The 11,744-nt window shown below is 36.9% G+C and overlaps 1 protein-coding gene across 3 annotated transcripts; it reads left to right on the top strand.

Annotated features, from left to right (window-relative positions):
* Positions 1-245: 245 nt before the first annotated feature.
* Positions 246-8,809, top strand: LOC103520864. Of its 3 annotated transcripts, none has more exons than XM_008485962.3 (8): positions 246-363; positions 4,332-4,366; positions 5,291-5,363; positions 6,272-6,357; positions 6,808-6,939; positions 7,367-7,456; positions 8,274-8,408; positions 8,684-8,809. In XM_008485962.3, the coding sequence occupies exons 4-8, from the start codon at positions 6,283-6,285 to the stop codon at positions 8,804-8,806; spliced, it is 555 nt and encodes a 184-aa protein (XP_008484184.1). In that variant the 5' UTR covers positions 246-363; positions 4,332-4,366; positions 5,291-5,363; positions 6,272-6,282; the 3' UTR covers positions 8,807-8,809. The 3 variants fall into 3 exon arrangements, with proteins under 3 accessions (XP_008484184.1, XP_026687618.1, XP_026687619.1); XM_026831817.1 differs by having other exon boundaries at positions 266-363; positions 4,341-4,366; XM_026831818.1 differs by lacking the exon at positions 4,332-4,366 and adding an exon at positions 4,635-4,669 and having other exon boundaries at positions 266-363.
* Positions 8,810-11,744: the final 2,935 nt, after the last annotated feature.

Here is an 11,744-nt window from a genome sequence, read left to right on the forward strand (position 1 = left end):
CTGCCATAAAGGAGTGTCCACACATAGTCGACCCCGTCGATCGATGGTCGACTGAAACCGTACACTGCCTCGACAACATGGATTCACCTTTTCACCGCGTCGAAATTACTTCGATACTACACAAAGTTAAGGTAAAAATAGGTACCTAAAGACTCACTCGTTCGCCTTCCTCTTGACTGTGTACGCCATGGATAGAACCGAGAGCAGAGTGGAGGACCAAGAGACCTACTTTACTTTCCTAACATGCTCTGCCATGCCGGCTTCACAATTCAGTTTATCTTTTCCTATCTCGGCAACAAACACTGAAGTTGGGAGTGATTAGTGTGTTTACGTTTCGGATAATCCAGAAATTAGCGTACGCGGGTAAGTGGTGCCTTTGGCTGGAGTTTGAAATAGGAAGATTTTCAGGGCTCCATAGCCATAGATAGGAAGGTTTTTTTTGGAAATCGTTTAGATAGGAAGTTTTTTTCATTATTTCGTGTAATTTTAAAAGTATTTTTTACACCAACCCTATTTAATGGAAAAAGGCTAGAAAGATTTTTTTTTTTAAATAAGGTGTTTAGAAAAAGGGTAGAAAGTAAAGGAGCACTTTTTATCATTTCTCTTAGGTTACCATTTTCGCGGCATTTGCAGTCTGGGTTATTTGACACTTCCCCTTTTAAGCGAAATGTTCGGGTTTTTGAGTATGTAAATAGGGGTATAAGCTGAGATTTATCTTAGTAAGATCTACCAGTTTTTAAGTTGACTCTTACCACTGTTGTAACTTGGCTCCAGAATTCATTCATGAGGCTGGGTGCACCCCAAAATTGCTATCAGCTCGTGATAGATGTCTAGGATCATTCCTCTCTGAGTGTCTTCAGAACATTACGTCAAAAGCCCCCCAATCTGCCACGGGCTTATGCTTCAGGTCCTTTTCTCAATTCGTATGAAGATACTAGAACAAAACAAAGAACAATACACGTAAACAGACTAGACAATAACCAAAAATCTTGCTGATATTCTTGGGTCATTACAAGACCTCTATTCAATTGACACACATTCATTTCAAGTTATCACTACTTGTTCACCTTATTAAAATATCTTCACAAGATTTAACTAAGCAAAGTATCGTTAAATTATTTAACGATTCCAGTAATAAGATCTCCTAAAATACTGATGAATAGAGTAGATTAGAGAAATATTTAATATCAAGATTTTTTTCGTGTTTTAACAAGTGTCGTGGACATATCTCCATTAATATAATTAACAACAGACTCTAGAGAAGGGAACCTAGGCCAGATTTATGTCAAAGGCATTCTCTACCGCTTAACTTATTGAGGTCAAATTCTAATAGAAACGACAGTAATATTCCGTGCCTTTGTTAGGATCAACTCTCAGCAAAATCAGATCATGACGATACTTTTTGAGCAGTCGTCTTGCATGGATTAAACTCGATAAGATGCCCAAGGCAGTTTCTGCAACTGAACATGTAGAAATTGAGTTTCCAGGGTGTGTAAACAAGTACACTTACCTGCCTACTTATTGCAAACCACACCAACACATGTGGAAGGTAAATTAGATGAGTAGACCACAAACCGCAATGAGAATTTTGAATTCCAGTTAGGTGGCTAAGAGAAGAATATTCTAATACCACAAATAATCCAACCACAGTATTAAACACTGTTGATACCTACTAAAATCTACCTAGTAGAATTAATGTATGTTAAATTTATTTTAGGACATTTAGCCCCTTTTCAACCAAATGTGTAAAATGCTAATACAATCATAATTATCATTGTAGCCACTAGGTACTCAGCTAAGTTTAAACTTTAGATCCCAAAGCCACATAAAAAAAGTAAAAAAATCTCCAATATGAGGCTGCGCTTTGGAAGATAAATCTGGAACTTGTAAAGGAGTTACATCACACGCGTCTAGTGAACTACTACTCTAGATTTGAACTTCCAGACATGTGCCAATCTGCCAATGAACTGGTAGATTTTAAAGCTCTGCTAGTTTTTAACAAGACATACAGGCTGCTGGACTACAGACTGCCCCGTAAGTCTGTCGTATGGTCATTTTGACCTATTGAATCAACCGTATTTTCAACTACATACTTTACAAATGTATATGGGTTTGGGTATAGTTCTATATTAAACGGGTGATGTAGATAACCATAATTAATGCACTACATACTGTAGATATGTGTCTAATTAATGTTTTATTCATCACACCCTATTTAATACCTATAGTTCTATATTAAACGGGTGATGTAGATAACCATAATTAATGCACTACATACTGTAGATATGTGTCTAATTAATGTTTTATTCATAAGATACCTATGTCACAACTTCAGTGGGCATCACAACATTACATTTATTACAAGTAATTACCTTGCCAATATAAGTAATCATTTTCATTTCTTGTAATAGCGCCACTAATTGCTACTCACTTACAAATGGTGACAAACTTCCCCATTTGAGCACGAAGATTATCCTCTTTGATAACCTTCGAGCCTTTAAATGCAAACTATCTCCTATTGCCACACCGATTTAATTATAAAACCGAGGATGAAGTCACTAAAGAGGAAATTCCCATAGCACGTTGCTATAGTCGAACTTTCAACCCTTGGATTACAAGACCGATGGACCATTTAGTATTCAATGATAGAGATTGTATAAAAAATATATAAATCTGCCAATATTATTCGAGTCTTCTGTGAGTTGCATAGAACTTTATGCATCTTGTGGAGGTGGGACTGGTTGTCCCATTATTTCATGCATAATATGATTTAGCACTGCTTAATTGGTTAAGACGTTGTTTCCCCATGCAAATATGGAAATAGGATTTTGTCATTTGATGACTCGAACTTTGTGAAAGTCCATATTGATACTGAATTGAATAATGTGAAGTTGTAAAAGTCCCTTTATTATAGCAGTGGGCCACTACTATTATTGAGGTCAAATGCTCTAATTATATTGAGGATATTGAGGATAAAATTCCATACCTCAGCTGGGATTGAACCCACGCCTTCCTGTTTATCAGACGAGCACTATACATCACCGAGGCAGGGTATATGTAGTATTTTTTTCCCTTAACTTTCCGCTGATGGTAGATACCTATAGGCGTTGGCTCTAGCAGTGGGCCACTACTATTATTGTGGTCAAATGCTCTAATTATATTGAGGATAAAATTCCATACCTCAGCTGGGATTGAACTCACGCCTTCCTGTTTATCAGGCGAGCACTATACATCACCGAGGCAGGGTATATGTAGTATTTTTTTCCCTTAACTTTCCGCTGATGGTAGATACCTATAGGCGTTGGCTCCAAGTCCAGCTTGTAAAAGAAAAATGCACTAGGTCTCTCTACAAACCCTAATACGGGCAGTATTTAGATTTCATCATAATTTCCGCTATAATGGTGTAATTGGCATGTGATAGAACACAGCAATCTAAACAACCTGTTACATTGCGTTATATTTGTCAGGTGACCTCCAAGTACAACAGGCAGTATTTAGATTTCATCATAATTTCCGCTTTAATGGTGTAATTGGCATGTGATAGAACACAGCAATCTAAACAACCTGTTACATTGCGTTATATTTGTCAGGTGACCTCCAAGTACAAATCTTCTTTGTCATGGTGAATACTTGGACAACATACGCAGGAGACGTGTTGTATACTGTGTGAATCAGAGGTCGCAAGTTCTATGGTCTTAGATGAGACATAATTATTCAGTTCATTTTTACCGGATGTTAATCTCTCCAAAAGAGAAGATGATTTTGTCAATAATTTGTTGTTGTTTTAGCGGCTTCAGCGTTAGCCGAATCGTGATGGCAGAGTACGCAGGAGACGTGTTGTATACTGTGTGAATCAGAGGTCGCAAGTTCTATGGTCTTAGATGAGGCATATTCAGTTCATTTTTACCGGGTGTTAATCTCTCCAAAAGAGAAGATGATTTTGTCAATAATTTGTTGTTGTTTTAGCGGCTTCAGCGTTAGCCGAATCGTGATGGCAGAATAAAGAGATGTCTTTTTTTCCATTATCTCTCATACACCGCACCCGGGTGATGGTCTCTAGTCATGTTTAATTGGCTCGTCCTGAACGGCAGTCCGGAATCGTGAGGACTTGTGCTCTTTAAAAGCAGACATAACCTTTTGAAGAACTGCCAGCCAGCTATGCTGGTAAGGGTTATTCTTTGTTTTTCAAGGAAGCTGTTCGCGTGAATGATCCAAAATGAAGGCAGATATTTTTAGTACCCTATGTTACATTTTTCATGACTAATTAACTATGTATTGATGTTTTAAGTTTAAGTAACCATTTCATCAGTGACTGTGTTTTTCTGTTTCAGATTTTTAAGGACATTGAACACTTCAGTTGACAAGCCGGAATTTCACTCGTCCTGAACGGCAGTCCGGAATCGTGAGGACTTGTGCTCTTTAAAGCAGACATAACCCTTTGAAGAACTGCCAGCCAGCTAGGCTGGTAAGGGTTATTCTTTGTTTTTATTCAAGGAAGCTGTTCGCGTGAATGATCCAAAATGAAGGCAGATATTTTTAGTACCTATGTTACATTTTTCATGACTAATTAACTATGTATTGATGTTTTAACTTTAAGTAACCATTTCATCAGTGACTGTGTTTTTCTGTTTCAGATTTTTAAGGACATTGAACACTTCAGTTGACAAGCCGGAATTTCAGTATGACTCTCAAGAGGAAAAATGTTTTGTGCTCGATTTCACTTTTGAATACAAAAAATGAGAATTGTGGCAGACAGCACTCGAGTTAAAAAATGTGAATAAAAACTGAAATGGGAATTTTCAAGACAAAGTTGAAAAAGTTTGAGACTAAAAATTGAAATTTTGTGAGTTCGTCTCCAAAGTCTGATGACGTTAATAAAAGTGTGACCAAATAATACTTGTGTTTACCAATCCGATTGTAAACACTCTTGTCTGGGCACATTTACCGTCATTTTTTGATGGGTTGTCTGTTGAGAGAAAATTTGGCGTATATTGATGAATAGCTATCTCCAATATTCACCTAATTTTTTTCAATTTTGAGGGCTACTTTGGAGTGAACTATTATTTTGTATCGAATTTACTTACATCTGTGTAAGGAATCGAAATTATAATTTCATTATAGGTAATAAAAAATTTCTGCCAATGTTAAAAGTATTAAAGCAAACTGCCTGGATCTTCTTGGTCAAGTATTATATTCTAGAAGACTGATAGCCGATTTCACCAAACTTCAATCAAGCCTTAATTGAATCATTAAGCACTGATGGGGAATTAAAGTTGAAAATTGCATTTCACGGAATTTCACCCCAGTCAGGATATAAACTGGACTATGTGCCACTTTGTTGTATTCGAGATCACATGACACAGGTAAGTAAAGAACCTACCCACTCAGTCAGCTGGGAATGAGGAGGTCGTGGGTTCGAATTCCAGTTGGATTTAATTTGGAGAAGGAGAACTTTTTTTTTCAACTTTTAATTTGTAATTTAAATTCAAATTTTAAATAAATTTATATCAATAAAGAGGTGCTCTTTTAAACTGTTAGTATAATGGAACAACCCTTTCTAAGCTGACAGACTAAACAAAGTGCTACTTATAATAGTGGAGCAGTATAGGGCTGAAAAGTCCCTTTACTTCAGAAGTAGGCTACTACTATTATTGTGCTCAAGTTATCAATTTATATGATTGAAAAATGGCCCATTTTCATCCCTATCCGAGACTGAGCCACTATATTCTACTACTAAATCCACTAAAAACGTTCTAAACAGGTATTCCACTTGGCTACAACTCAATCGACACTTGTTTACTCAACAAAATATTATTGCATTACTCAATAGAATCCTGACCATTCATAATTCTGCACCTAACACTGATACCTGTCCAAGTGGGATTATCGAACTGCTTAGTAGGACGTGTGGGCTAATCATTACTAGGACATTGAATACACTCATTTAAACCTTCATCACAGAAATTGGGATAAATCATAGTTCTGGGAATTCCACCCAGGTAAAAAACCACGAATATGAAATTTCGAAATACCTACTTGCAAAGAGTGAAATAAGAATCCCATTTGTGTTAGTTGAATTATTTTCTACTTTATTTGGGGGAGTAGTTCAATTCCAGAGCTTTTTGTGGTACTGAAACGTCTAGTTACTAATGAAACATTCCTATAAAATATGGAAACCAAAGATGACTCAGAACGTATAGCAATACTACCGCCTGACAATTATCACATTCACTCTGTATATGCAATGTGCCCAACATATTCTACTTTTCAGGAAGCATCAGAATGAGGCAGTTCACGTTACCCTTCATCGCAATATTTGTATTGGCTTCAGTTCTAACGGAAACACAACTAAGTCAGGTAAAACACTAAACGAAATAATGGACTTATTCTGAAGAATCTTCAACGTCGAATTCAATTATCGGGACAAACAAGCTTTGGAAAGGAGAAAACATTTTCGGGAATCGAACCTGGAACTATCAAATGTCCCATCTAAAACCTAAATAGAACTAAAGCTGGCCGCTACGAAAACCTTTGAAGCAATCAGAAGGCGCCTTCCGTTTCTTGTACTGTGTGGCACAAATAAAACTGGCCATTTTCTGAAGATATGTAAAGGTGCTTATAAAGGAAGAAGGTACAGGGTTACAGATTTTGTAAACCTGTACTTGGAGCCACTTAGAGAATAGGTTTTGGAATCCGTGGATCATTTTAAGGGGGACGGTCTCTTCTAAGAAGACTGAGTCTTCTCATAATCTTTTAGGAGTGACATACCTCATATTTCCCTTTTTCTCATCTCGATATAACTTTCAGGGCGGAGTATCCAGTAATTCCCTGGGTAAGATCACACATCCCCTTGCCCGCGGGAAATCAGCACGAGCCGTGGGTGAGAAGCCGCATCATAAGAAGAGTGTGAAGGAGTTGGTGTACGATCTAGTCAAAGGGGTAAGTCAATGGTGTATGAAGGGAGATACTGTGGGTACTTCAGTAGGGAAAACTGTCTAGCTGGGGGAAGTTAAACAGGGAGTAGACCAGCTCAGTCTGGCTGGGGGACTTCAAACAGGGAGTTTACCAGCCTGAATTTCCCTTGATAAAGAAATAGCAAAGGTTGAGTGCGAAGGGTATCCACCCGTAAAATTTGCAGCCAAAACCACATGTCAGCCCAAAGCAATCACCCTAGTTCGGGCTGATTGAGAAGCTGACGAAAAACGCCGATCCCGCCTGTACACGGGAAAAGGCGAAGAAAAAGAAGCCTTAATGGGTTTGAACCCCGGCTCTCCTATTTCCGAGGCGAGCGCCTTGATTACAAGGTTACACCACTGCGACAGGAATAAAAAGTATCTAAATTTGTCATCTTCTTCTAAATTTGCAGACAGTAGACGAGAGTCAAATTGTGTACCGGAATATCTCCAGGATTTTCCTCAACTCTTTCACCACCACTACCACCACGCCAAATCCAGATGTAAGTAGACAGCCACAGGTCATTGATCTTTAAAACCAGACGTAAATAAACAGCCATCAAAGCTTAACTCCATACACAAAAAGGCCACTTCGAGGCTTAGGTGTAGGGGTAAACAGCCCTAAAGGACGGGTTAGCTTCATATTTGTTCCCTAATTGTTGGCCGTAAAAACTTGAAATTTTTCAGTAAAATCAGTAGAGTAGAGTAGTAGCAGTAGAGCAGCAGTAGAGTAAATGGAGCATATTTTGAGACATCCAATTAAAAGTCTCAAATCCTAACATTTTAATAAAGTTTAACAATTTAAATATTTTTCCATGCCTATGCCTATCCACATCATCTTGTAGTTTTTCACTCAATCAAAATTAGATAATTCCATACGTATAGTGTCCACATCTCGATATCAAATTAATGGCAATGTTTTGAATATTTCGGCTATTAACTGTCAATTGATTTAATTAAGACAAATAAGTATGTATCAGACGTGTAGAACTAAAGGTTAAGAGAAAATGGAAATCAAAGAGAAAGGGTGAGGTGGCTTCAACCCATATTAGCCGGTTAAAGAGCCCCTGCCGAAAAAAGGGTTAACTTTCACAATAAGAACCATAAAATGCTAGATATCACAAGGAGCCAGGAGAGAGTGACAGCTTCACACATAGTCGACTGGAAAAAAAAGGTGTCCTTTGTATGTCGATCGTCCATCGACTATGTGTGGACATAGCTCAAGAGATAACAACCAAACAATCTCTCAGATACATAGTACAAATAAGAACAATATTTCAGATGATACATATAAAATCACTTACTTCCGTCTTCCCTTAGGAAATTGAAGCTGACAACACCACCACTACCACACCAGCTCCAGAATTCAAGATCCAAGATTTCTATCGACTAGTAGGAATCAACTACCGAGGATTGAACAGACTTTTCTTGTCAGAGTTCCAACTGGCCCTGAAAGTAAGAAAAAATACTCGTATACTTTCTACAAAAAGTTACGAGATCCCCTCACAAAATACCCCTTCTTGGCATAAAAGAAGCTCATGTGGTATAGAAAGCTAGTAACGAAGGTCACAAATGAGATCAGAAAAACGGTTCAATAAAGACCATTAGGTGTGAAATGCGAACACAAAGGGGTGAAGTGCGTACCAATTTTCTCTCCAGCTCAATTGCCGTCACTTTAACCAATTTTTTTAGGTAGAATATTTACTATATGAGATCCATTTCTTTTTCAGGACTCCATCAAAAACGTAGGACAATTCAAGAACGATCTACGTCTCTCATTCTTCCCCTTCTTACGGCCGGATCCCAGATACAGTGGTCATAATGTCACACAGAAGAATCAGACAAGCACCTGACAGTAAAAAAATTTAATCAAAAATTTAGTTCCTATACGCTAGTATCAAAGATTTGCAAGATTAAAATACCGTAAAACCGTACCTGGTGTAATGAGGTTACTATTACCTGATTTGCTGAGTATACCCACTAGCAAACTAGAAGTGTGAGACCCTCCAACGAAATAACTTTGAAGAAACTCTCCTATTCCTGTTTAGAAATAAAAGGATTTTACAGAAGACATATACTTAGGTACAAAATCTCTAGGATTTTACAGGAAAAGGTACAATCTTCAGGATTTTATAAAACGATAGGTACAATCACCACCAAAATGTAGCGTAGTTTGAAGTGACACCATGAATAGGTACTTGTAAGGATTACTTACAGACCTTCGCGGAATGTATGACTCTCAAGAGGAAAAATGTTTTGTGCTCGATTTCACTTTTGAATACAAAAAAATGAGAATTGTGGCAGACAGCACTCGAGTTAAAAAATGTGAATAAAAACTGAAATGGGAATTTTCAAGACAAAGTTGAAAAAGTTTGAGACTAAAAATTGAAATTTTGTGAGTTCGTCTCCAAAGTCTGATGACGTTAATAAAAGTGTGACCAAATAATACTTGTGTTTACCAATCCGATTGTAAACACTCTTGTCTGGGCACATTTACCGTCATTTTTTGATGGGTTGTCTGTTGAGAGAAAATTTGGCGTATATTGATAAATAGCTACCTCCAATATTCACCTAATTTTTTTCAATTTTGAGGGCTACTTTGGAGTGAACTGTTATTTTGTATCGAATAAGTAATTGAAATTATAATTTCATTATACTTAAGTAATAAAAAATTTCTGTCAATGTTAAAGTATTAAAGCAAACTGCCTGGATCTTCTTGGTCAAGTATTATATTCTAGAAGACTGAACCTCGAAATACAAATCAAAACATTACACTTCACAAAAGCTACATGTTCTCTTTTCATCACTCTACTGTGTCATAAACACATTAGACTAGAATAAAAATAGGTGCCCGGTTTATACTGCAACAATGAGACTGAAAAACATTTTTTTTTTTTTTTTTTTTTTTTACCCCAACACCCTGAACAACAGGGTTTTTAAATTTCTTGTAGATATGTTGAATTGTCTTGGTATTCTCAATGTCAGGGATACTTAATATCCTGCTTAATGTACTTACTTTTATAAAACAAAACTCTTGCTTGGATTAAAAAAGTTTATTCCCCAAAAGTTATTCAAGGGTGGGGTAAAAAAAAGAGTCTTTGTTGCCAGACTTGGGAGTGAAAACTAGTGGATGTCCTTCTCACTTAACCTTTGCTGTTTCTTTAGCAAGGGAAATTTCAAGCTGGTATCCTCCCTATTTAAAGTCCCCCAGCCAGACCTAGCTGGTTTACTCCATGTTGTCCCCCAGCCAGTCGTAACAGTATGAAATGGGCAGGTTCATTATTTTTCTTTTCATTTTAGCAGACACAACTCAAGTGATTTCTTCTAACCACTCATTTCTCATGATGCCCTGGTGACACAGTAGAACATCTTGGAAAGATCTCATTATCCTTGGGGAGGAGACAGTCTCATATTTATGATAGTTTCATATTGATCACTCTCATCAACAATCAGCAGCTCTGAAGAGTTCAATTACATTTAAATTGAATAGTGACCCCCAGTTTTATATTCGAGCAGTGTTCAGGGCCTGGCCCACAGTTGCTATTTTATTTTCTGGTTATAAAGAGGATGATGGGGTTTGATGGCACAGACTGGTATAGGCAATAATTTCGTCTTTTCAATTTTCTATATGCCACAAACAAGTTTCCATTATTATTCAATCAAAAACAAAATTCTATCAATATGTTCTATAGTAAAGTTCTATCTGACTAGCAAATAAGTTTCAGTTGTCCCGGGCCTTAGACTGGTCAATTATACAAAATGTACTCGTATATGCACAAATACATTGTTGAAGGAAGACTCATGTTTTATTTCTTTTTCTTATAAAATAAAGTTTAGTTAAAGAGAACTAGAATAATCAAACCAATTACTCGTACATGAAAAACAAAAACAGTTGATAATGATACGAGAACAAACCATGTAAACCGCGAACAAACATATTAAGCTCCAATATAAAACTGGAATAAGGCTACCGAGTCGTGGATCTTGAGACCTAATCTAAGACCACGTCAAATTTCACTAAATTTGACACCCAATAAAGTAGCTAGTCTCAAAGTATTGATGTTTTCTCAGGAACCATTTAAAATGTTTTAACTTTGTCTTGCTACAAGCCTATAGTTTGTAAACCGTCATTCCTAGAGACCTGACATGTACACCAATCGATTCCTCGTGAAAATTTACATAGGAAGATTAGATGATATTATTTCCCATTGAAGCCACATGATCTATGTTCGCACTAGTTCCGTTGTAAAGTAGAATAGAATATTCCTTGTGTATCCTGCCAGAATGGTACTGAAAAATCCCCTTACTCCGCAGTCTAAACAAGGTCTTATATCGACCAGGGAATGAGAAAGGGGCGTAAGTAACAAAAAAACGGATTTCGGTTTTATTCCATAAAACAAATTGTTCAAGTGGTTTCTTTGGTATTACAAACAGGCGTAACTGAAATCCACCCCATTGTAGAGATATCGATATTTTACTCTGAGTCGCAAGTGATATTTTCCATTTTTTCTTTTGTACATGAAGAAAAGAGGAAAAAGGACAAAATACCAGTGAAAGACCTTTGTCCAAATCAGATAAAGTACGAAAGAAGTCAATATATAGAAAAAAATAAAAAACGTCGAAGAAGAAAGAAATAGATTTTTTTCTTTTCGTTCTCCTGAAAATTTTGAAAAAATCATTTACGCCCCTTTCTCATTCCATGGTCGATATGTGTATTTTCCGGAACTTGGTAAATACTCGGGGTACAAACAAGCCTAGACCAACCTTGTGCTAAACTTTCTCTGTACTTGT

This window comes from Diaphorina citri, unplaced genomic scaffold (assembly GCF_000475195.1).
Source record: "Diaphorina citri unplaced genomic scaffold, Diaci psyllid genome assembly version 1.1 scaffold4194, whole genome shotgun sequence".
Taxonomy (NCBI): Eukaryota; Metazoa; Arthropoda; class Insecta; order Hemiptera; family Psyllidae; genus Diaphorina; species Diaphorina citri.